Source organism: Nannospalax galili, unplaced genomic scaffold (assembly GCF_000622305.1).
Source record: "Nannospalax galili isolate Female #2095 unplaced genomic scaffold, S.galili_v1.0 scaffold54, whole genome shotgun sequence".
Lineage (NCBI taxonomy): Eukaryota > Metazoa > Chordata > Mammalia > Rodentia > Spalacidae > Nannospalax > Nannospalax galili.
Window position 1 is genome coordinate 14,705,170 of NW_008341028.1, and position 25,631 is coordinate 14,730,800.

The 25,631-nt window shown below is 53.8% G+C and overlaps 1 protein-coding gene across 3 annotated transcripts; it reads right to left on the bottom strand.

Annotated features, from left to right (window-relative positions):
* Positions 1-2,448: 2,448 nt before the first annotated feature.
* Positions 2,449-25,143, bottom strand: Sema7a (semaphorin 7A (John Milton Hagen blood group)). 3 transcript variants are annotated; one of them, XM_008836491.2, is made up of 14 exons: positions 24,922-25,142; positions 11,695-11,837; positions 11,156-11,197; positions 10,778-10,870; positions 10,505-10,592; positions 10,243-10,353; positions 9,531-9,670; positions 8,840-9,024; positions 7,902-8,010; positions 7,612-7,810; positions 5,099-5,226; positions 4,671-4,825; positions 4,419-4,480; positions 2,449-4,092 (listed from the first exon to the last, which is right to left on the bottom strand). In XM_008836491.2, the coding sequence occupies exons 1-14, from the start codon at positions 25,097-25,099 to the stop codon at positions 3,731-3,733; spliced, it is 1,995 nt and encodes a 664-aa protein (XP_008834713.1). In that variant the 5' UTR covers positions 25,100-25,142; the 3' UTR covers positions 2,449-3,730. The 3 variants fall into 3 exon arrangements, with proteins under 3 accessions (XP_008834713.1, XP_008834714.1, XP_029420941.1); XM_008836492.3 differs by lacking the exon at positions 24,922-25,142 and adding an exon at positions 24,782-24,854; XM_029565081.1 differs by lacking the exon at positions 4,671-4,825 and having other exon boundaries at positions 3,953-4,092; positions 24,922-25,143.
* Positions 25,144-25,631: the final 488 nt, after the last annotated feature.

Sequence of the window (25,631 nt, forward strand, 5' to 3'; positions counted from 1 at the left end):
TACCAGCCCTGGAGGGTCTCTATGGCAGAGCTGTGCCTTTTCTTTTAGGCCCCCAGGGCCTGGTTCCAGGTATACTCTCCCAAAAGCCTCCTCTTGTCCACAGTTCTGGGGCACACAAGCTGAGGAAAGTTGGCCCCAGGGCTCCTCCTGGGAATCTCAGATCATCAGAAAACCTCTATTTGGAATGCTCTTCCTCCTGGCATTCCAAAGAAAAAATCACAGGGGTCAAGACAATGAGGTTCCAACCATGGTAGGTGAAGGACTGAGAGATAAGAGTCACAGAGCATGATGGTGGCCCAGGGGCCTGCAGATGGAGGGAGTAAAGGGTTTGTTTGTTTGTTTGTTTGGAGTTGAGACATTGGTCTACACTACTACACTGTAGGCAGGCCTCACTCACAGAGATCTACCTACCTCTGCCTATCAAGTGCTGGGATTAAAGATACATGCCACCACACCCTGCTAAAGTTAAGGGGATTTTGGAGATAAACAGGCCTCTATTCCCTGCCAGGGGAATGAGAATGACAGGATGTATGAACAGTGGGCAGAGCTAAGTGGCCCTTCAGATTTATGAAAGGGACCAAGGGGAAGCAAGAAGGTCTCCAGCTCCCTGAACTCCCCTAGAGACTAGGCTTTGGTTCTTCGGTCTTGTCCTTTCTCTGCCTCCCAGAGAGGATGCACAAGACAGAGGCAGAAAGATGTGTCTAGCTCCCATCCCTAGCCTTGACACCATGGATATCCTGTGGCTATCCCTGCAACAGATCTGCCCACCACTAGGCCCAGCTCAACAGTCTTGTCCACCTACTACCAGCCTAAGGCTCCTAATGCTGCTAACCCATGGGGCAAACAGACAGACACCTTGTTCCCAGCAGCCCCCTCCCTGATGGCTCATTTACATGGGATTTACATGGGCTCATTTCATGCTTGGATGCACACGGCTTCCCGCCCAGCCTGGCCTCTCCTCTGTAGACAAAGAAGTGTGGCGTCCCCTCCACAGGCTTATCAGGATACCCCAAGCATTCCCAAAAGGAAAAGGAAGGGCCATCAAGGTCCAGAGAGGGCAGGGACTACCCCAGAGGTCACCTGGTGACCCAGAAGGGCCAGAATTTAACTCACATATTCACTGGCTGCTGTGCTCACTTAGGCACTGGAACCCACTCCTCCTGCCCTTTGTTTTGCCACCGTCTGGGGTCTTACTGAAGAGGAGGCAATGTTGAGGCTTGGCTGTAAGCTGGAGAACAAATAGACTGGGGCTAGACCCAATGAGCACAGAGGGCAATGAGGCTCTGCAGGGCAGGGGTCTGCCTTGGACCCCAATAAGCAACAGCAGCCCAAGGCTCTGTTCCAGCTGCAGTTCTGGGTCCCACAAAGGCTCATAACCTGGAGCACTTAGGCCACCTTGGTCACTCTGGGAAGACTGGGTTCGAGGAGGCTCATAACCTGGAGCACTTAGGCCACCTTGGTCACTCTGGGAAGGCTGGGTTCGAGGAAAGAATTGGGGGAATCCCCAGCCTTGGGCTAGTCCAGGTGGGTAGGAAACACCATGGGTAGGGACCATCTCAGTCTTATGGGGTCTGCCATGGCCCACCAGAAGTTAAGCTTACTTAGGGAAACTGTCCCAAATCAGCCTCTCTAGCAGTTACTGCTCCAACAGTGAAACTCCCAACAAATTTCAAAGGCTCAGGTCTCTGCCACCAGGGACAGGGACAAAGAGAAAGGAACAAACAAGGGCAGAGAAAACTAGAAAGAAGGGGGACATTTGGGTTCCTCTCTGCACTATCCCATACTGTCCCCACATCTATCCTAGAGCCACTGACCTTAGTCCTGACCTCCATCCACTGGGCAGCCTCCTCATTCCCTCCCCCTTCTCATCTGCCCCTACTCCAGTCCTTCCTCTGTCTCCAGGAGAGGATTCACAAGACAAACAGAAGAACATGCAGCCCCCCCCCCCGCCTCTTTCCCAGACCCCTTTCCTTCCTGGCAGCCTGGCCTAGAATAAAAAGCCATGCCCTGGTCCCATCCTGGCACCACCAGCTCCCCCAGCCCCCTGCCCACTTCTCTCACTATAGTATCTAGGGGCCCTAATTGGTCAGGTACCCATCCCAGACCAGCTCCTTGAAGATAGGGAGGCCTGGTGGCTGTTCCTAGAGTGACCCTGGCCATTCTCTCAGGGGAAGCAGTGGAGGTAGAGACTGGGAAAGAAAAGGGGTACCAAGTTATGGGGTGGTTATCGACTCAAAACTTGCTGAGTATCACAAGTTCACATCCTCATTTCTGCCCCTCACTAGCTGAAGTCCTCTGAGCCGGCCAGCTGCAGGATCACCAGGGAAAGCTGGCACAGTGATATTCACAAAGCAGGAGGGACTGAGTAGTGTGTCGGAATTTTGTAAGGTTGGCAAACAGTAGCCCCTCCCTCCTCACTTGGTATCAAAGACAGGGAACAGGCACAAGTAAATAAATAGCTTGTTTATTAGTAATATGTTACATTATTAAAGTGCATTGAGAAGAGATACAGGGGCGGAAGCTGGAAGGCCCCCGGCCCCAGGCCCTGCCCCCAGACACAGCTGGAGAAAGGCCAGCTCTCAGTTGAAATCCATGGACTGGGGGCAGGGCAGCCCACTTGAAGAGCTCGGCCTGGGCCATCCCCACGGGAATTTTCACAGTTTAGCCTAAGTTAGGACATGTCCTGAGCTGAAGGTGGGAGGCTAGGAGCATGGAAGCACAGCCCCTGGGGAAGGGGGCTGAAGGGAAGGGAGAAGACCCCCCGCCCCCCAACCCCCAACGCCAAGGGCAGAGTCCTGGAACCTCCCCCCTGTGGACCCGGCTCCTCCTTCAAAATGACCACGGCAAATCTACCTAGGGCTCAGTTTTCTCCTTCACTCTCCCCTGTCTCCCTCACCCCCCCTCCCACAACTACCCCACACTGGGGGCTCACACCCTCAGACTGGGCTCCCAGGGCAGAGCCAGCTCATGCCACTCCCCTCAAACCCATGCCTGTCCCTGGACTCTGATCCCATCCCAGAGAGCCCCAGCCTGGGATCAGCCCCGACCCACCCTTCCCAGCCCTCCCTCAAACCCCCCCTCCCCCCGCAGCATGGAGTTTTGGTATTTTCATACAGATGCAGTCGGAAGTAGCTATACATGAAATAAGTCTAACATAAAAATAGAACTTTTTCCGTCCTTCTGTCCGGAAAGCAAACATCCTTCAATAAACATGCAAGGCGCTGTCCGGTGGGACCCAGGCTATGAGGGAGCTGCAGGAGCAGCCCTGGGTCTGCAGGGACACTGGCCACCCAGCAGTGGGGCAGGGAGGGCAGGAAAGGAGGCAGTTGGGTACAGCAAGTCCCAGAGGACTCAGGCCTCAAGATGGGGTCCCAGCTCTCCTTCCCAAACCCCACTGCCAGGCTTTTGGGCGAGGTGCATCACTGCATGAAGTCAAGTGTGAGGAGATTTCAAAAAATATTCTTGAGAAGATAAAGTCTTGGGTCATTGATGGCCCAGCTTCACAGTCAGCGCCTTCATTCTCCAGTCCCTTACTGTCCCCACCCCACCTGGGGCCCAGCAGCCGCCTGCGGCTGGACATCTCCAGGCCCTTTGTTCACCACTGGATTGTTCAGTCCCCCTGGAGGAATTAGTGGGCATGGAGCTCCCGGGCCAGCCGGCTTCTGAGTGTGACACTTTTCCGATGCCCCTCGGCTGCCGAACCCTGGGGCACACCCAGCCCGTGGAGGTTCTAGTGGACCAGCAGGCCAAGTATAAGTGTGGGCAGGACCCCCAGCCAGACAGAGGCTGCCAGGACCTGGGCTCGGCCCATAAGCTGCTCAGCCAGGGCTCTGTCCTCAGGCAGCAGCTCCCAGTGCTGAGCCTCCCAGAGGTAGGAGCCCTCCTGGGCTTCACAGCGGTAGTGGCCATACTGGCGGGCTGTGAGGTTCTCAATGAAAAGGATGCAGCTGGGGCTCTGGTGGCCCGGCTCACAGCTCTGCTCCACATTCTCCTCATGGCGCCATGAGTACGTGGCATGGCGGGACTCCACAGGGCAGCTCAGGTAGTAGCGGGAATTCTGGGCCAGGGAAACCTTTTGCAGCGGGGCATCACCTGGAGAGACAGAAGGAAGCAGCCATGAGGAAGGGGTCAAGGGCTCGCAGGAGACTGTGTCCTCTCTTGCAGATGGGGGCTTCTAGAGCAAAGCTTCTAAAGGAACATAGGGAGGAGGGATCCTGGCCTTCAGTTCTCTCCTGTGTTTTCCTTTCACCCTCATCCCAGCCCTCTCATAAGCAGCCCTACATCACAGTGGTTCTCTTGGCAGAACATGGTCCAGGGACCTTAGGTCAAGGCCATGCCTCCTGCATATTGAGGCAACTGAGTGATAACTATGCTTCCCTCACAAGCCTAGGGCCCATGGGTAGAGCCAGAGGAGATACCTGGTTTGGGGTTGGGACACTCTTTGTGTGGCTCAGCTGGATTAACAGACTGCAGCACTGACCTGGAAGTAGAAGGAGGAGCGAGCCTCAGCAGATGTGCAGCCCAGCACCCCTCCCTCCTCACCTGACCCCAGCACTCCAGAGAGGAAGATCAGGCCAGAATGACCCTGTAATGATCCTCCCGCAGCCCTTCAATGCCACCCCACTGCCATGTCCACCTTCTCCTGGGACCAAAGGATTTGGCCAACATACCGTTGGGAGCTGTAGATAGACACACAGTGGTCCTGGTCCCAGCCACAGTAGGGGTCTCGGGACATGAGGCATCCATGGCATCCCCCATTGTAGACCTCACATAGGTCCAGGGGCACCTGGCTCACCTCCCACTGGGAGTTCACATATAGCTTCCTCTGATTTAAAAAAAAAAAAAAAAAAAAAAAAGGCGTGGTGGCGCACGCCTTTAATCCCAGCACTTGGGAGGCAGAGGCAGGTGGATCTCTGTGAGTTTGAGGCCAGCCGACTGGATCAGGCCAGGGCCCTCCTCCGAGTCTTCAACCCCAATGGATGGAATCCTGCCACCTTGGGGGCCTTGAAAAGACCTACAAACTGCATACAAAGGAGCCCTGTCCTCAGCCAGCTGTCGGGGTGGTCCCAAGGGAGCAGAGTAGCATAGGGCAGCTTACCCGGTCAGCATCCAAAGATATGGCCTGGATGGCAGCTGCACGGTGGAAGGGCTGGATCTCCATGATGTTGAAAATTATGTTGTGTTCCTGGTCTCCTGACTCCACCACTTTGTGGATGGTGCCCCTGTCTGAGAGTAGTGGGCAGAGGGTCAAGAGACAGAAACCCAGATCAGTCAGGCAGGCTCTCTCAAGGCTGGGCAGCCAGGAAAAAGATACTGAGTGTGGAGGGTTAAGGAAGTCATGGCTCAGGTGATGATCGCAGGACTGAGGTAGGGTGGGATAAAGACAGTGTGACTGGGAAGGAACGTGGAACCCAAGGGCAACTTGAAAATTTCCAAAGCTAGATCCCGGGAGGCCATCCCAGGAGGCCTAGCACCCCTTAGAGAGGGACCCCAATACGCCAAAGGCTTATTGGAGCCTGTAAAATTAAAAAGCAAACCTGGATTGTCATCTTATATTACCTCCTCTGCCCTTTGAGGTAGGAGTTGTCTCCCCCACTTTGCAGATAAGGAATGAAGGTGCAGAAAGCCTATGAAACTTGCTCAAGGTCACACAGTGGATGAACAGTAGGAACCAAGCTGGAACCCAGTCAGAGCCCCACCCTTCACTTTTTCTACAACTCCCCAGCATCCAAAGGCTCTTAGGGGATATAATGTCCTTAATTGTTTGTTTTGAAAACATTTTAGATTTTAAGAAAAGTTGTAATGATAATACAGAGTCCCTGTCTAGCCTTCTCCCAATTTCCCCTAATGCAAAAATCTTACATAACCAGAGTACTTTTGTCACAACTAAGCAACTGACATCGGTGTGCTCCTAGTCACTGAACTACAGACTTCATCTGGATTTCACGGGTTTTTCCACTAAAGTCTTTTTTTTTCCCGGAGCCAATCCAGGACTTCACATTGCATTTATTCTTAAGGGATATTTTAATTTCTGCAAAATCTTAGATCTGAAAAGAACTGTAGATTCCATATGAGAACTCCCAAGGTCACATAACCAGGCTGTCTGCTAGACCAGCATTCTTTCCACTGGCACCTGATGGGGATTAATGGGTATCCTGACCCTAGTCCTCCTAATGCCACCTCACCTGCTGTCCCAGTTTCTAGAATAGCCTCTTCCCTTTCACCTTCCCTCCCCATTTCCCAGGGCATCACCTGCCCCCCAAAAGCAGTCAGATGATGCCTGCCTGGGACAGTTCCTCTAGGCTCTGTGATCCAACTGCAGGCTTTGAAATGTGGCCAAAGTCTCCTTGGACCTGACAAACCCAGGCCCCACCCCCACCCCCACCCCCAGACACAGACACATGGACAATCCCAATTGTGAGGGCTCACATTCTCTGTTGAGGATTCAGAGAATTCTTTATTTTTATCTGGCCCCAGTATTTCCAGATGCTACAAGACTAAAATGGTGTTTCTCCCTTGGGCCACAGGGCAAACAGCAACTCCCTTCTTAATCCTTGAGTGTGTGTGTAGCCCAGCCATGTGAAGAGAGTAAGGGTTCCCTGGATTCAAGTCCAGCCTTCCCTGATCCTGGCTGTTGCTCCCAGTCCTACACTGTATGATCTCTCCTTCCCTGTCCCCAATGCCCTGTGGGAAATTCTCTCCATGAGATTTCTAGGAGCCAAACAATGGTCCTAGGGTTCCAGTTTCCAATCAGGCTAGTATGGCCAAGACAGTCCCAAGGCAAAGCAACAACAGGAAGTCACTTGAGGGAATATGAACAATTGAGGGATGGAGCCTGTGCTCTGATGAGTGGTCCCAGAGGTGTAGGGTCCTTTCCAGTCACCAGAAAGATCTGTAGCCAGGCCCACAATAGTCTCCAAGGCTACTCAGAGGACCCCCTTTTGGCCAAGACCTGACATGAGGAAGTAGCCACAAACTCAGCTCAGGGCTAGTGCCTCTGTGTCCAGAAGCTTTCCAGAATGCCTAGAGCATTCACCCAACCTCCCTCAGGGAGGTCCCTCCAGAAAGAAAGAGGAGAGAGGCTTCCCTAGGCCTCTATAAGGCTCTGCCTTCTGCAACTCTTTCCTTACATGGCACCAAATTATTTGAGTTCTACCAACTCTTCAAACGTTTCATCTCACTACATAATCCCAAAGTCTGGTGGAGGGTCCATAGTCCTTACTCTGTCTTGCATAGGCTCCCAAGAAGTCCAGTGCTTAAGCCTTCCCCTTGGCTTTTCACATCTCTTCCCACCACCTTCTCTCTTGAGTCAAGTATCTGAACCAAAGCTGCACCCGGCTTTGCTCACTCCCATTTTTGCTTCAAAACCTCAGTGCATGCCCTTCTCCCAACCTAGGATCCCTTCCCTTTTCCCTCTGCTCCACCTCCTCCAGGAAGCCCTCCCTCCCTACCTAAGGTTCTATAGCCATACACACTAACCCCTGACAGCTCCATCCACCCAGTTCTTCTTCCACACCTAAAGGTGCAGGCAAACATCACCTACACACTTCTTTACACCATTCATATCCATTTTTACAAAGCAAACCATGAAGTCCAAGGTCAAACCCTCACCTGTGGTTAGGTAAAGGACATGGAAGGTCTCTCCATTTCTGGCTTGCATGCGGTGGACGACCACTTTCTGGTAATGGTACTTAGAGTGGAACAATGGCGTCTTCAGTGGCCCCATAGGTTCCACCCTCTGTGCCACCTCTGGGTGACTATCAGCTACCTGAAAGGTTTCTGTGGGTATGGGTTGCTTGTTTGGGAGGCACTAAGAAAGAGAGCAGGACCAGGTTAGTGGGTGGCTGGAAGGTGGGACCATGAAGGGCTGGGGTCTGGACTGTGGTTGGTTAACTGCTCACCTTGCCAGGTCGAGGGTTGGGAAGGCCCATGTGGTAGCCCTTGAGTGAAGAGGTACGGAAGACCTTGTCAATGTCACCGAGGGAATACACACAGACAGCTGAGTAGTTCCTGCAGTGACACACAGACGACCTTGGTCGGTGGCTTAGGATGTACCTCCACTTACCCTGGCCAGCCCCGTGCCAGACAGGGCACAACCACAGCTCCCTGCCTGCAAGCTCTGCGACTGTTATTGGAGCAGAGCCCAGTGCCTAGCACAGCATTATCAAACACTTTTCAAACAAGGGAGGGACGGAAGGAGGAAGGAACAGAGAAGGAAGTTCAACCTAATTTCTCTCTATTGCAGTCTAAAACCACAACCTTGGGTTCTGTTACAGCATCACTGAGATCAGAGGCCACTTGTTCTACCCAACCTAAGGCAAGTTATGGGCTGAGTCACTCTCTAGCCCCATCCAAGCACAGGCTGCAGAGGGCTGCTGATGCCTCAGGAGCTCGGACCTCTAGGTCTTGGCATCCCTCCCCAGGCACCCCATGAACAGTTTTGTCTGCCTTGTTTTCAATCAATAACAGTGATTAAAGAGTGTGAATTATCAGGCACAAATAGTGCCTGAGCAGGTGTGATAGCACCCAGCACCCCAGGAGAGGCTGCTCAGCCTTTCCCAGGGTCTAGTATCAGCTTTGGAAGCACACATGGTAGGACACATAGGCAGGAGTACGCACATGATCCATGTCCACACACCGTGTGTACAGATGCAAAAATACAACTGTGCACACATCACAATGGCTGCACCTCCCCACTCCCACATCTGGTAATGGCCTGGTCCGTGTATTTTCAGTCCTTGCTAATGCCATTAGCTATTGTTCAACAGGGCCAAACCCTAGGATCCCTCCGGAACACAGACCCAATGCCAGCCCCAGCCCCTTAATGAGGGTCACTCACCAGGGGTTGGAGAAAACACCATAGACCCTGGTGTCCTTCCACTGGCCACTGGGGTCAGGAAGCAGGAAGACATCTTGCAGGCGGTTGAAGTTCCTGTTGGTGGCAGCATCACTGCACACCAGCATGGCTTTCAGGAAGGTATTCCACTTTGAGACTGACAGTGAGCTCTCCCCACCCTGGTCCCCCTAGAAAGAAAAAGAGCAGAGGAGGCCCCTCAGTGCCTGCCTAGGCTGTCCAACACACCTGAGATGCCTGCTGCCAGGCATGCAAGCACCCAGGCTACTGAGTGGCTGGGCAGGCTGTGAGGGACAGGAGTATGCAGAGACTCAGACAGGCTTTTGGGTGGGCTCCAGTCTAGTGGGCCCTGTAGTTAAGTAGGCTATGTCTAGCAAAACAGACAGGCTCAGACACATATCTGTCACGATTACATATGTGCACACACACAACTCATACAAGTACTACACAGGTAAACACACTGGCAGTTATGTATCACATATTTGCACATCCAATATGAATACAAGCTGAACCACAATTACAAACACATGATACCCCATGTGTACACTTTCCCTCCCATAGTTTTACACACACACACACACACACACACACACACACAGCAGTTGGCACTCACTCCTAACTGCATATGTACAGACACATTCTTGCTCACCCAGCCACCCCTTATATATCTGCTCACCCTGCACAGCTGGGCCACGCGGGACACATTGAGAGGGGCCTCGGGGTTCTTGTCAGGATTGTCCTCCCGAAAGAAGTAATAGATCTTGTCATCATAGGCTTGGTCTTGGTGCACAATGGTGGCCTTGATGAACTGTGGGTCTGCCAGGAACATGAGTTATGGGGTATGAAACTAGAAGCCTGTGTGGGGTACCCAACTCAATCTTAAACACCTCTCCCCAGATCTGTACAAACTTGGGACTGCACCTAGGACCCTATGAGGCCCTAGATTCTGATGCACTACTCCTGTTATAACCTCTCCTACAAAGATGTCATGGGCCCAGGAGCAATGACTTCATGCCTGGGGACTGAGGAAGTCCCATGGGGCCCCTATGTCACTTCTGTCTAATCAGCAGAGCCTTAATGAAGAAGGTGTGGCAGTGGGGCAGTCTTTCCCCACATGGGCTCATCAGAAGGATGAACTTTGTCTCCTTCCCTCCCCGACTGGGTATAAGCTGCCTCTTCTGTTCCCTGAGCAGTTCAGACCCATCAGGCTTCCACACCTTTGTCTTTATGATTCTCTCACAACTCAAACTCCTCAGCACTGGCTGTTCAGGTCTGTGCCAAGTTCTGGGCCCTCAGGGAATGCTCCCAGGAAACATCAAGATCCCATCTGTTGCCCTGAGCATTCACACCCCATAGTCCCCTGTCACCCCAATCAGAATCTGACTCACTCTGCATGACAGTGTCACTGGTGTATAGTTCGCTCTCGCCCTGGATGCGGCGGAACCGAGGGATCTTCCCATTGTATTCCTGCTTTCGGATTGTAGAGTACACCTCGTCCCCTAGGATAGTGGGAGGGCATGTGGATAAGGGCAAACAGCCCCTGTAAGTCCTTTTCCCAGGCTTGGCCTCTGGGTAAGGTGCTGACCCACCCTCGCTCTGAGCCTGGTGCAGCAATACCCTCCTGGGGTTTCTGCCACAGAGCTGCCCTACCTTCAAACAGAACCAGGGAGTTCTCATCTGGACTGAAGGGAGCATAGCCTTTCATCTCACCAAGTGACACCACCATGCTGTCATTCACCTGGAAGAGATCAGAGAGGCACATGATTGCATAGCCACTGCCCCCTTTCTCAGCCAGGAGCCGATTCTCCCAGATTCCTTTCAGGGAAAGGCCAATCTCAGAATCTCCCATCTTTATCTAGCCATGAGGGGCTGAAGCCCACCCAAGAAACAGGAACTGCTCAGGCACATGGGAAGGGTTCTAACCAGGTTCCAGCAGCTGGGCTTCCGAGCGTTGGTGCCACAGACCAGCAGGCCATCGCCCCGCCTCTCTAGGAGTGTGATATAATTCTCACAGTCCTGCATGGGGAAGGAGAAGGGTAGGTAGGCACTAGGATCTTCGGTCTTGGAGAAGACATCCAGAGGGCTGAGGGCAGGTGGCAGCTCCAGGATAGCCTAGAGGTAGCTGACTCCACCCTTTATGCACCAGACCTGTGTTAGAGGACCATGTCTCCCCGTCACACTGGGACCACTAGGACAGCCTAAACCTCCCCATCAATCTGGGTAGAGCCATTCTTCCTCCTTTAGACTTCTCCCTCTTCTCCAAGAGGCCTGTACCCTTCCAAAACCCCTCCCTCCACTCACCTGTTTGTCCAGGCAGGGCTCTTTTGTGGAGCCAATGTTCACCTGGAGGAGGAAGAAGAGCATTAGTCCCTTGCTGAAGGGCAAGATGTCCCTGAAATGCTGTTCATGCAGCCACAGGACAAGACCTGGAGGAAAAGACTATTATTTTCATCTTACATGGAAGTAACTGGGACTTGGAGAGGGTGAACAGATTCCCCAAGATCTCACGGGCTCCTCAGTCTGACACCAGGAGCCTGAGCCTAGCAATCTCAGAAGGCAGGTAATGGGTTCTGGAGCCCAGCTTCCTGCCCACATTCTCCCATCAGTACTACTTGCCTGACATGTGTGTTAGCTCCCAGTTTTTCACTTCATAGCCTGACTTCAATGTGGACCAGCTTTAGGAGCCTCCCACAGGAAACATGTATGAGGTTATGGAGGTTGGAAGACCATTTCAGGAAGGAATACCACCTCCCTCAAATTCCCTAAGGACTCTTCCCCAAGGCCAGAGGACAAGGAAGAGGAAAGATGGGAAAGGAAGGGCAGAGGAGGTCCAGGCTCACCGTTTGCACAGAAGCATTCTTGCCCTCTGGGAAGCTGAAGAGATAGACCTTGCCTCTGCCACCCACCCACACAGAGGTGCTGCCTGGTTCATGAAAAAGCACTGTGTGTGGCTCAGGTAGGCCAAAGTCCACGTGGTCCTGCCCTGTGCAACATGAAAGAGAGAAACACACTGAGCAAGGGGATCCTTGAGAATAATCCCCAGGCGTACCAGATGCTAATGCTTAGGGCACTGAGGGCTTAGAAACAAAGTATAGCTGGGATGGTGCCTGGAATTGGCAGGAGAAGTAAAGGACACCATGGTGGGTTCCAGACGTCAGCTCTCCTCACCCAGAGCAGCCATGGTCCCTTCCCTACAAAGTGTGTTGCCTCAGGGCAGGGAATGGTCTGGGGACTCTGGGGAAAACAGTTCCTTCCCCACAAACACATACTCCTGAGGGGCTGGGCAGGCACAGGAAGACCAATGCCCAACAGCTCTGTACTGTGAGGTTCTCTGCTACCCTAAGACAGAGCAAGCAGCCCCCTTATCTCAGCCTCTCCAGAAGCAAGCAGCAGGGCCTCTAGGCATCCCATTTAGAGTCCAGAACCCCAGGAACCACTTTATTCAGAACCCCAAGCACTCTTTCAAGAATGCACTTACAACTCCTCCTGGGCTCACCCCAACCCATTAGAGGGTATTGTTTCAGAGTGGCAACAAATCTCAACATCCACACCCTCCCATTCCATAGTTGGAGAAACAAGTTAAGGGACAGGCAGCCCAAGGATACACAGAAGCAGGTAGGTAGCAGGCTCTAAATCAGCACTCATGCTTCTGTCTCCCAATCTGGGCTCTAGCCTGACTTCACCCACCCAGACGCCAGCTTCTTCAGGGGCTCAGGATCAGCTCTCCCTTCCTAACAAGTCTGGGAGAGGGACTTTCAGAAGGGCTGACCAGGGCAATTTTGTCCCAAAAAAGAAACTGTCTGCAGCTACCACCCCCAGGGAGAAGCTGTCTCATCTCGGGTGACATTGCTGAGGTTGTCCTGGTTGCAGGACTAAATTATAGGGATGGGATAGCCTATGGCTATGCCCTTAGCAATCAACCACAGCCACTGTCCCTCCACTTCTGATCAGTCTGGGCCTCACCCCGGAACCTGGTCTGACCACTGTTTCTTCAGCTGCAGCAAACTCTGGGACAGCCAACTTGGCAGTGATATCCAAGCAGGACATGACCCAGTCCCGGCAGAAAAAAACCCTGCCAGTTCCTCAAGGTCTGCCCTAAATCCCTCTTGCTGCCTGCCACTTGAGCTGTTCCTACTGATCCTGCACCTAACAGGGACAAGGGATGGCTAGAGCACACGGTGCACAACCTACTCCTTTTCCCCCTTTCCTGAACACACACTTTTCCAAGGCCCAAGTGATTCCAGCAGGGAGTGGGAGTATTTGAATTCTGCATCTCTGTTGTGGCCTGGCTCACCGAATAGAGGAGGAAACCAAGGGCCCTGGGAGACAGCCTACCCCAAGGTCACAGCATCGAACAGGACAGATTGGTTCATCCAGACAGTATCAATTCTTGGGAACATTCCTGGAGATGTGAGCCTGACTGGATACAGAGTGAAGTGCTGAGTTTGCTGCCCTCTGGTTGGCCTGGCTCTCCTGGGGCACTCCACAAACAACCTGATCCAGCAGCTCAGCCAAGGTCAGACACCCTACCTTTTACACCCCAGGCCAAAGGCTTTCTTTCATTAACCCCAGATATGCAGGACAGGGACTGAAAGCCCAGCTCTGAGCCATTGTCTGGGTAAGGGTGCTGGATGCTAGCAGATCACTGGCACTTGCTTTAGCTCCCTTTAAGCAGGGATAAAACTGGAGTGCTGGGGTCAGCAGCCTGCAGACACTGGATCTTCCTGACTCAACTGCCACGGCTCCCCTTTTACCCACAGTCCAGCCCCAGGGCCCACACAGCACAGCTTCCCTCTCACCTCTCCCAACAACCAGTCTGGTAGCCAACGGAATGTCCAAATCTGTGTCTGGAGATGTTGGGTTAATGAGACCCATAGCCCTACAGGCCAAGGGAAAGAAGCACCCTCAGTCTGTGCTGGCCACTTCCACCGGTTTCATTAGCTCTCAAGCACTTGCATCAATGCCACAGCCCCAGGCCTCAGGGGGAGGGACAGGCAAGGCCAAGGTACAAGTAGACTCCTGGGGAGAAAGGCTCCAGAGGGGGTCAGGGAACGTACCCTTGTCTGGAGGTCAGCAGTCCTGATGAAGGAGTCAAAGGTGAGTGGGGAAGTATGGAGGGAAAGATCTGAGGTAGAGACTTGACCATCCTTAGGAATTTAGTGTGAGGCATGAAGACAGTCACACCACAGAAAGTTCACTAAGCAGATAGTCTCAGTAAAGGGCCCAGGGCTGCTCCCAGAGGACCTACTGAAGATATAAAGGGCAGGAAAGGGTTGCTGGCTAGTGAGTAAAGGAGACAGTGCTACAGCCAGGGTGGTTCTGTGTTGATCTGCAAGCCTGCCCCCCTCAAGAGGGGTGGGGATGGGGAAAGGCAAGGACTGCCGGCCCCATTTTGCAGAATGAACAGAAGCCTAGGACCATTCCCCACCCCATGACACTCAGGTTCCTGCCCCTCCCAGTTCTGTGCCTGGTGATGCATTATGGACTAGGGGGTAAGCTGGGGGGATGGCACCAGCTCTGCCCCAGGACAAGACCTTGGCCCATCATCCACCCCAGCCCCAGCCTGGACTCCCGCACTGCCCGAGGCCCTCAAAGGGCCTGATTGTGCCCGGGAAGTGTCAGAGCGGCAGCAGCTCCATGAATACATGAAAGAAAGCTTTGTTCAGGTCAGCAGGAGCGGGGGGCTGGGGGCTCTGGGCAGGAGGGCTGCCTGGAAGTGAGGGCAGCAGCAAGCCCTCAAGGCCAGGATCACCTCAGAGAGAACTGGGCCAGGAAACAGAGAGATTCAAGGCCCTGCCTAGGTAGGTGCTGAGCAAGCTGAAATCTACCTTAGAAAGGTCTAGGCTAAGTGTCACATACCTAAACACATCCTTCTTGCCGAATCCAAAGGGACGGAGAAGCAGATAAAAATTAGATGGGCCAGGAAAGGGAAGGGAGGCCCAGGCAGAGGAAACAGCAAGAACAAAGATGGGAAAGCTCACTGGAGGGTAGGTACCAGATGACAGAGGCCATGTGCTGCAGCCTGACAGAGACCTAATGAGAGAAGAATCCAGAAGATGGACTTCAAGCTGTGGAGGAAGGAAGGTACAGCCAGCCCAAGGACACACTGACCCACTGCCTATCAGTCTCCCCTTGCTGCCTGCTCTCACAGAGCAGGGCCAAGAGTGGGAATGCATCCCATCCTCTGGCATTCCCCCACCTCCCACCTCCTGGCTCCCCCTGCTTCCTTTCCATCCTGCTTGTCTAAAAGGAGCATCGTCTGGCACCGTGTCTCCCCCCTCACTCTCCGGCCTGACGCATTAGTGGCTGACTAAGTGGTAGCTAAAAGCTCCCAAAATAACCGGGGGTTCAGGCAGGGGAGGGGGCTAGGGACACATAGGGAGGACATGGCCCCAAGGCAAGCTGGGCACAAGAAAACTCACCCCCACCCCATGTGATTCAGAGCCAATCCCGGCTTTGCTGAACAGAGCAAGAGTACACTCAGGCTGTCCCATATCTAGCTGGTCTCCATAGCCCCTGAGTCCTCACCTCCTCACAGTACAGAGCCCACAAGGCCTAGCTCCAGCTCTAGTCAGATATAAGGGTTGGGAAGATTGGCTGGGGAGGTGGCCTCATAGACTCAACACCAGAGCCAGGGGGCCCAAGGGGCTCTGATCCCATTTAAAATAATCAAACAATCAAGAAATCAAGCCTGATTCCTTCCAGTGGCTGTTTTCCCATCACTGCCCGTACAGCTGACTGTGGCAAGTGGGGACCTCTGCATGGTGGGTTTTCCCACCTAATGGAGGATCCTTTCTCCTCTCATTCTCTCTGGATGCTGTTGCCATCTGGTCCTGCCATCCCCATAGCTTCGACTGAAGAGGAGGGCAGGCTAAGGGAGGGTGGAGCGGGGGCTGTGGTGCACAAAAGGAACAACAAGGGCAGGGCCCTGACCCACTGAACCCATTGGTCTTGAATGCTAACCTCCAGGAGCCCTTGGAAAGTGGGCAGAGAGAATGGCAGGAATGTGGGCATCCCAGTAGGAAATGCCTGCATCAAGCAGCCAAGGAGCCCGGCCAACTACAGACTCGAGACCTACATCTGGCAGGATCCTCCTCCCACACTTGTGCCCCGTTTTGCATTGCCAGGTCCACTCACACCCTCACCTGACCATACACTGGCAGATAGAAGAGTGAAGGGCCACTCGGGGCCCAAGAGCTAACCTAGGCTCCTTACTCTTTAGACTCTCACACCATACAGGTGAAGGTGGAAGGGCAGGCATCCAAACAGCCACCAAGCTAAGAGTCTCAGAGTCCAGGGAGACTGTGCCACTGGCCCAAAGGAGGCTCACAGTCTCTGCTACGCACCATGATACTGTCTCTCTAGAACCCTTTTCAGGATTTCTTTGAGAGACTGGGGTGAAAAAGCTGTCTACTCAGCTTCCCTCAACTTCTCTTCGTCACCCTCTCCATATCCCTCCCTCCCTTGTTCACCAGATGCAGAGTCACTAACCTGACAACTACAGGGAATCACCCACCCACCCACTTTCCAGGTGGGGCCCTGATCTCCCAAGGGCCTTTAGCAATCAAAGTCTTAAACCCAAAGGCATGACTAATAGAACTGTAGGTACTACACAGGGTGGTAAAGAGAAACCCTTCCAGTAGTGGCACACATGGAAAATGTGTCATCAGTTCTGCTTCTCTTCATATGACCAGGAAAGAAAAGCCAATTCCAGGTGGCATCATGGCCTGGTGCAAGGAGCAGATTATGGAAGCTAGTGGGTCCTCGTAACACTTGAGCAAGGCTAGCTTCTGATAGCTGCTAGATAAGGACAGGGCCTCTGTGCTGGCCCAGGTGGCCAGGCCTTAAGGTGGTAGTCAGCTCACAGAGGAATGAGATGTCTACCCTCATTATCAGCAAACTATGTGTGTCAGAGTAGAAGTCTACACCCACTACCAAGGTCAGCCATGGGTGGGAGGGGAGGATATCTCACGTGCTGATTCAGCCCTTACTTGAAGAAACCTCCTACTCCCTTTGGCATCCAGGCAGCTGGCTGATTGTGATTGTGAGCTGGGGCTGGGCCTTCCTCAGGTTGTTTCATCATCTGTGGCTGGGGAGGAGGGGTACTGATTTGTTAAGACCTGGGTTTTATGATCCATCATGATTCTCAGAACAAACACAAAACAGTCAAGACTAAGTTCATGGGTTCTTTTAGGAAAACACGAGTCTGTGTGTTAAAGAAATCAGAGGCATATTTCTAAAAGTGGAGATAGCAAAGGTGTCATCTTCATCTTCCTCACTGGCTGGCCAGACAAACCCGACCACCCTGCAAGGAAGGCAAGATAAGGGTCTCTATCCCCATTTTACAGACAAGAAAACTAAGGCCTTCCAAGCCACCAAGCACCGGGCACTCTCCACACCGCATCCCTGTGGGCAGAGGACCAGAAGGCTTGACAAACTAGCTGGGACAAACTAGCTGGGGCAAAGTCCTGAGGAAAAGAAGCAAGTCTGGGGGTGAGCAGAGATGAGCAGGATTGAAGGGCTCAGGTAGAGACAGAAGTCTGTCATTGAGCCCAGCTGGAGTGGAGAAAGGCTCTGAGCTCAAGCCCAGGAAAGGCAGGAAGCCCAGGATCAATGCCACGTCCTATCTAACTTCTACCAGTTCTTTGGCTCAGAAGGTTCCAAAAGCTCTAAAGGTCTGCAGAGCGGAGAATGGGCAGAAGTACAGGACTTGCTCTTGGGCCCAGAGCCAGAGCAGGGGTGGCAAGAGGGCAGAGGCCGGCTACATCATCTCAGAAGGAAGGGAGGCAGGTGGAAGACTGTGGTAAAACAGAAGGTTCCCAGCCTCAGCCTCAGCCTGTACCAGAAGGGGACACAGTGCAAGGGCAGCTAGCCAGAAAAGCCTGTTAAGGAGAGCTGGTAGGGGCCAGGGTGCCAGGACTGCATTCCATGAGAAACCAGAGATGCTGCATGGGAGGAGGAAGAAGGAAAGAGGAGGAGAAGGAAGAAGAGAAGGAGGAGGGGGAAGAGGAGGAGGAAAAAACAGGAAGAGGAAGAGGAAGAAAGGGAGGAGGGAGGGAGAAAGGAAAGAGGATGATGAGGAGGAGGACAGTCCTAAGCCAAACTCTTGAGAAGCATTGTCTATATGCCAGATACCACTCTAAGTAATTTTTAGAGCTATTAACTCATTGAATCACCACTAAATTCCTATGAGGCCTGGTCTCTTATTATCCCTATTTGACAGATAAGGGGAGTGAGGCACAGAGAAGCCAAGCAACTTATCCAGAATCACACAGCTGGGCAAGCAGTAGAGCAGAGGCTAACACTGAGGAAAACTGACTTTAGAGTCTGCTTATCCACTGTACTCCAAAGAAGGGCCCTCAGGGGCTTCCTGGGAAGCTCTTCCCATACAGCTGAGGAAACCAAAGCCCAGAGAAGCTAGAGCCCAGCCAAAGACTGCTTGCCATAGAAGGCCTGACCTCCACTTGTGACACCTTGATGAATGTGTATGAGTAAACATGAATACACAGGTCCAGGTGGGGCAGGAATCAAGGCTGCACTGTGGGACCTCAGCCCTAAATGCTGACCAGTATGACTATCTGGGAAGATGTCTCCCAAGATCTCTGTCCCCAGTTGAAAACTGTGATGCGCTTACCCGCTCTTCTCTACTACACATACACACCTGTGTCCTTGTTCCCTGGCTCTATGCTCAGGCCCACCATGGCTCCCAACTGCCCATCAGGCAGGGCAGTCAAGGCTCACCTACCTCTGAGTATCTCCACTGCTTTCATTTCCATCTCTACGCCACCCATGACCACTGCCCCTGGCTGCCCTTGTCCTTTCTAAGGTGCATGTGGAGCTCACCTATCCTTGAACATCTAGCCCAAATCCGCTGACTCCAGGAAGTGATCCAGATTGCTCCAGCCCTCACCACTTGGTTCTGTCCTCCCTGACCTTGTACCATCCACCATCTGGCATACACCCTCTTCTCTCAGATTACACTGTCTCGTGGGATTTCACCTGTGATGTAGGGTAACTGTCAGGGAGGGGCCCAGGCTTCCTTGTACCCTCTTCTCCATCATCCGTTGCTATAATGGGACAGATAGTAAGGAGCAGCAGCCTCCCACCTGTCAGAGAAGTAGACATCTTAGAAGGAGTTCCTGGGTCTTCAAAGGGGTGCAACACTCATGGTGGTGGGCGGAGCCAGACCTGCAGCTGTACCCTGTCCCACCTGTGCCCTGTGATATGCCCCCTCTCCAGCCTGGCTCCTTCCTTCTCCTCTCCCAGGAAGAAGCCTTCCTTCATTGCTTCACTCACATCAACCTTCCCTGCTTTCCCTTCTGCCAGTCTTGGCCGTGCCAACAGGTTACTCCTGACCTCTCGAGGGGCCCCTACTCCATCACAGGCAGGAGGCATACCTACCCTGCCACCTGAGGGGTCCCTAAGGGCAAGCCCAGGGCTTCTCCTGCTTTCCCCACTCCCAGAAGTTGCACACAGGTACAGGCAGGGGCCAAGGGCTTGCTGTCCTCTATACTGAGGGTCCCCTAGGATGCTGGCTCAAAGCCCAGGGTCTTGATTAGAAGCAGGGGTGCAGGAGGCCTAGCAGGATCATCCTAATCCCAGGCTGCTGTGGCATTTAAACCAAGATTAGCCTGAGCTGTAACACTAAGCAACCTGCCCCCTAAGAGACCTAAACCTTGCTGAACAAAGGGAAGGCCAGACATGCAGTACTGGGTCCAAATCTGAGGGCCTGAAGAGAGTATGGTCTTGGTGAATGTGGAAAGAAGACTTGGCTCCGTGGAACTGGCCAAGGAAGGAATGGGCTCTAGAAGCCCGAGACCCAGACAGGCATGGTAAACAGGACACTGGGGAGAAGCAGAGGGCTGGGGCCACCAGAAGGGTCAGAGCAGAAGACTGAATCTTGATTCCAGCTCTGCCTGTTTTGCTAATCTTGATTCCAGCTCTGCCAGTTTGTGGGGTCTGTGTGCTTGGTCCATATGATCTCTGACATCTCTTTTCCGACACTCTAAACTCTGTGAAAACTGAGGTCATCTCAGAAAGTTCCTCAAAGAAACTGAGAAAGAACTGACAGAAAAGAGGAGGGTGAAGAGGGTGTAGGAGGAGGCGGCAGTGGGGTCCTAGGGAGGAGGGAGAGAATTGCTATGGGGTTAAGGAAGGAGTGGAGTCAGGTGATCAATAGGCTCTGGGGAAGGGTCAGCTCCATGACTGTATGTTCTAGATGGAATATTCAGTAGAGTGTCACAGAGGACAGTCTACACATGGGAGAGTAAGGCTAGTGTGAAGGACTGGTAGAGGAAAGGACTTGGAGAGCAGGGCAGGACCTTGTGGCCTGGGCTGGCTAAAGATGGTAGAAGCCCCTGGCTTCTATGGAGCTGGAGTCGTGGTCCTTTACTGCTCCCTTTCTCTCTGATCTGTTCTGTTCACTGAGGGCCAGATGGCCACACACCTGGCAGCCAGGCCCTCCTTGTAAGGGCAGGTCAAAAGCCTCTGTCTCTTCCATCCCAGAAGAGGAAAGGCTTCTGGGATGGCCAAAAAAGGAAACCAAGAGAAATGGGAATTTTTTGATTCAGATCTGTGGGCAAGAGCTAGAGAAGTGTGGTCAGCTTCTTGTGACACAGTCAGTCACCATGCATGAGGTGAAATGAGAGATGAACAGTCAGTTGGGGCTCCAGTTAACATCAGGGCCATCTACTCTCATGACTGCCCCCTGCAGGCTGAGCCTCATAGCCTGCCTGGCCTGGTGCTCCTTAAAGAAATGTGTGCATTTTACTCTGCTTCCCTCAAGTGCCTAGAACCCCACCTTCATCCCAGATAGTGATCTCCTTTCCAAAAGGATCAAGGTCCCTAGAAGGGAAAGCTGGTCAGAGGTAGGGTACCTGCCCTGTCCTCCAAAACAGGGATGGACTAGAAGGAATTTCTGCTTCCCTTAGAGTCTACGGAGAAAGAACACAGCAGGCCTCCCACTTAGAGAATCCTCTCTACAGTCAGGAGCTGGTGGGGAAGGCTTTAGTGTCCCTGGACCCCGCCATAGCTTCCTTTAGGGAGCTCTGACAGGCCTACACTGCTGAGCTACCTATTCAGGGACAAGTGGCCCACCTCAGAGAGCCCCCCTCCTTCAAGAAACCTTGCTGAAGTAAGATGTGGTAGGTGTACATCTTTAACCCCAGCACCAGAGAGGCAGAGGCAGGCAAATCTCTGTGAGATCAAGGGCAGCCTGGTCTACACAGCAAGTTCCAGGCCAATCAGGGCTACTTAATGAGACTTGTCTCAAAACAAAAGGGGGGGCCTTGCTGGACTCTAAGTCAAGGCACAAGCTGATTCAACACTGTCAAATAGTTGCATTTCTTGCCCCTTCCCTCTTCCATCCAATTCCTGCCCCTGACCTCTCAGCTAGCTGCTTCATCCAGGAAGCCCCCATGGCTACCATCTGTACAGGCCCTGTCACATTCCCTCTGGCCCATGTAAAGATTTATCTGCCTAGTCTTCCTATCTATGAGGGGACCAACTCATCTAGTTTCTCTGCTGGACCCTCAAGCCCTGCCCTAGTACCAACACAAAGTTGGACTCAGAAATGAATATGTTGGCTTGAGGTCATAAGCCAACAGGCCACTTCCCCCAACTGATCCTTGACCTTCGGCCCATGACAGAATAAGACAAAAAGAGCACAAAACTCAAAGATTTCCCCTAACCTCCCAGGTTTCAGTTACTTAACATCCATTAAGATCTGAACAGGCTACCACAACATCTCTGCTCAGCCCTCCTTTCCCAAAAGTATTATGGTACAGAAATGAATGAGTCCCTACCTCCAACCTCCTTGGACATTTGAGGAAACTGAGGCCCAGAAAAAGACCCACAGTCACACAGCAAAATAAGGCCACAACAGTTGGACCAGAACGGGGTTCCAGACCTCCCACCCCAACACTTAGTCTGCACATCTTCAACATTCAGGATAGAGCCATCATAGAACTTGGTAGAGAGCTTCTGGGTACCTCATCAAGCACCACTCTCAGCTTAGGAAAACCCCCTTTCCCCTTGAGGACTGCCCCCCCCCAGTTCTACAAGGGGAGTTCACGTTGAAGGTGATGAATACATCTAAGGTCCCAAGGCAGCAGGGATTTCCACTGGAAATGCTGATGTTTGGGGAGCCCCAGCTGTGACCTCATCCCCTGGAGGAGGTGACAACAACCCCCTACCCTGGGGAGTGGCCTCATAATGGCTCCCCAGCAGCCACCAAGTCAACAATAGCATCCTGTTGTTTAATTGGACCAAAGGGGTAAGAACCAGCTGGGCAGGTAGAGACTGGAACCTGGACTGTTTCCCTTCTGTATGGTCGGCTCGCTCTGATTTGGGGGGATCAGAACTCCCTGAGCTTCTCCATCTCTTCCAATCATTGATGGATTTGGGGAAGAGTGCACAAGTTACACAAGCATGCCAACCTCTTGCTACCCTCTGCCCTCACCTGGTATCCAAGCACCTCTTGCCACTGCTTGAAGGGAGGTCTGAGTCACACATTTATAGTATTGACTGACTCAGGTGTTAATGATGCCCTGGCGGACAATCCTCAGAGCCCTTCCTGCTCTAGCAAGCAGAGGGTCAAAGACAGGTACAGAGCCCAAGGACACCCAACAGATCTGTGATGGAAAACCCCATCTCCCAGTCCAAGTTGCTCTGAACCAGGCCTTCAACTGGCTGCAAAGGCAGCAACTTTCTTAACAAATGCAGTCTAGGATCCTCCCAGAGTCTTCTGCTCTAATCATTCCCTAAGGTGTGTGTGTGGGGGGGTCCAAGCAGCAGAAAATAAACTTCCAGTCCTATTCCAGACCCTGTATCTGTCCTGGCTCAAAACTAAAGTCTAACTCTGTCTTGTAGAGAAATGGCTCTAGGATCACCACCATCCCTAATCTAGTCACTCCTGGAGGCTGCTGTAATATTCCATCCCCTGGTGGACAGGACTCTAGGCTTACTTCAAAGCCTGGGAGGGTCCCCCTCTCACTCTGTGCCTGGGGTTTGCCCTTCCCAAAATCAGTACTATCTGACTGCCATGTGTCACCCCATAGGAGACAGGAGGCAGCTGTCAGCCGGGCACACTATCACCAGCTGGTGACCCTGGGGGGTGGGGGGCAGGTGAATGGCAGGGCCTGTCTGGTCAGTGGGGCACCTGGCACTAGTGAAGGAGATTGCAGACTGTCCTTGGGAAAGATTGGTGAGTGGCTAATAGACCCCAGCCAGAGGGGGGGTCAATAGTGCATTACCAGTGCGGTCACAGCGGTGAAGTGCAGGCAAGGGAATGGGGGTCATGGAGATGGACTGGGAACTTGAAAAGTGGGCAAGAAGGCTGAAAGCAGCTTTAAATAGCCTCAGGGTAAAGACTAAGTGCCAGAGACAGAGAGGTACGCATTAAGTGCTAACAAGTAGTTGTGCATTAAGTGTGTGGTGAGGGGTCAAGGAAAGATTTGGGGGGACAAGCACAATCGAATGCCTGGGGTCTGATATAAAGGGAAATCCCAAGAACACTCAGACATAACCGTTTGTTCCCTCCAGAACACTCATGTGCTATGCTAAGACATAAGGGGACCCAAGCAAGGGAGAACACTGGGAAGGCAGAGGAAGCCTAGCTGAAGTGGGTAATTGAGGGGTGTGCAGCCTGCTGCCATGAGTAGGAGGTCAGAGCTCCCACTGCACCACCACCCCCTCCCACCAGGAACACCTCTGGCTGGGTAACAGAGCTGGAGAGCAGAGTGTGTCGTTGACGGTTGGAGAACCACCTAAATCCATCTCCTCTTCCTAACCCTGAACCAGGATTGGTCCAGCATTAGATCTGAGCCCCTACCCACACCATGAATACCCACACTGCCCAGTGACCTTGGGCAAGTCACATTCCCTCAGCTGCTGCGGCAGTTCGGGCCACTCATTTTATGTGCCCCCCCCAACTCCCTCTGCTAAGAATACCTGCCCCAGATAATGCTCAGACTTCCTCAATCCCTACAAACTGCCAAGGCATCAAAGGGTTCCCAATGGGGACAGACTAAACCAGTACCCCTAGCCCCTGCTGTGAGTCTCCCACCGCCATGAAGGGAGGGGCTGCAGAGACGCCAAATTTGGGGACAGAGCCGAGTTGGCTGGGGGCGGGGGGTGGGGAGGCATTTGTGTGCAATGCAGGGGAGAGCTCAGTCCCTAGCGGCAGAAAGCCTCAAACCCCAACCTAGACAGCTTTCTGTCCCATCTTACACGGTCTAAAACTGAGACGCCCCTGGGGAAGCCTCCAGCCCCCAGCGTTCTCATATACATCACAGCTCTAAGGCTCACTCACTCCCCAGATCTGCAGCCTGGGGGTCCCAATGGCCTCGCCCCACCCAATGAGCACTGCCCCCCTTCCCCATGCTAGCACCTATTTCTGGTGACAACTGCCACGTGCGGGAAAGGGGGGAGCGGCCAGTCCCGGCATTACGGAGACAGCGCCCAGGTGCCCCGAGCCCCTGCACCACACCGTGTTCGGGATCACCGCAGGGTGTCCACCCCCTCGACTGGTCCGCGCTCCGGACCGGGGCGGGGGCGGGGGCAAGCGGCGGGGTCTTTGTTCCCGCAGCCCAAGCGCAGCGGCGGCGGCAACGGGTCCGCGCCCCCTTCAACAGCCCAGCCTGAGCCCCGCGTGCCAGCACAGCCCGCAGCTTACAACGAAGGGGTCGGGGTGAGGAACCTGGCCAAGGACAGGGTCCTGCGTAAAAGACCAGGCGGCGGTGGACCAAAGAGGCTGGAGACTGAGCCAGGGGCCCGCACCCTCCCCCGCGCTCCGGCGCTGCGGCTGGAGCTCCTGGCTGCCGGCGGACTTGGAGCGCCACTTAACCTGAGCTCGGGCCCCAGCCGCTCGCACGCTGCAGCGCTCTGGCGGGCTCCGGCGTGACAGTACGCACACTCACACACACTCACCCTGACCCACACGCTCCCTTCGGGGACAGCCGGAGACCCGCAGAGCTGCGCACACGCACTCTCTCCGGGTGCCGCACACTCTGCACCCGCCCCGCGCAGCGTCCGATCCCGCGCCCCGCCGGTCGCGCGGCGCCGCCTACCTTCCCAGACGGCGAAGATACGGGGTCCGCTCCTCGAGTGGCCTTGGGCGGAGGCGGCGGCCGCCCAGAGCAGCAGCAGCAGCCGCAGTCGCAGCGGGATCCCGGACCGAGCCGGCGGGCTGAGGACGCGGGCGCGCGGAGCGCTGGGGGCGGCACGTCCGGGAGGAGGAGGCGTCATCCCGCAGCCCCGGAGCGACAGCGGCAAGCAGCCGAGACTGAGCCAGCGCCCGGCCGCAGGCAGAACCAAGCGCCAGGAGGCGGAGTCAAATGCCTGACCCCACCCCACCCCTCCCCCCCGCCCCTCGCAGCCTTTTCTAGCTTTCCTGGTGGCCCCAAGCGTGTAGGGTGCCCGCTGCTAGGAGAACCTTCGCCACCCGCTCGAGGCCAACTCCACTGGGAGAACCCAGCTGCGAGGAAGACAGACTTGTGATCTGTCATGAGGGCCAGGCCCTATCCCTTCTCTGAGCCTCTGTTCACTTCCCTCGCCCCAATGAAAGGAATGGCCTAGGAAGTCGTTAAGGACCTCTCAGAGCACACTGATGAGCCTAACACCAGACCACCCCGCTATAGCCAACCAAGTGGTTTGTAGTTAGAGTACCACGGTTCTCCGGTTCTCCGAAGATGAGCTTGCCAGAGTGGGACCCAGCTCCCTGCTGAGCCTATCAGCAGGAGCAAGATGCTTTCCCCAGTGGGGGAAGGGACAGGGGAGA

What these genes read in the sequence shown, in the direction of transcription:
- Sema7a (XM_008836491.2), bottom strand. Translation starts at nt 25,099, where the DNA reads ATGACGCCTCCTCCTCCCGGACGTGCCGCCCCCAGCGCTCCGCGCGCC. An exon ending in AGCCCAGCTGCTGGAACCTG is followed by an intron (nt 10,593 to 10,777) that starts GTTAGAACCCTT and finishes GATCTCTTCCAG; the next exon opens with GTGAATGACAGCATGGTGGT. An exon ending in CTCCCTGGTTCTGTTTGAAG is followed by an intron (nt 10,354 to 10,504) that starts GTAGGGCAGCTC and finishes CCACTATCCTAG; the next exon opens with GGGACGAGGTGTACTCTACA.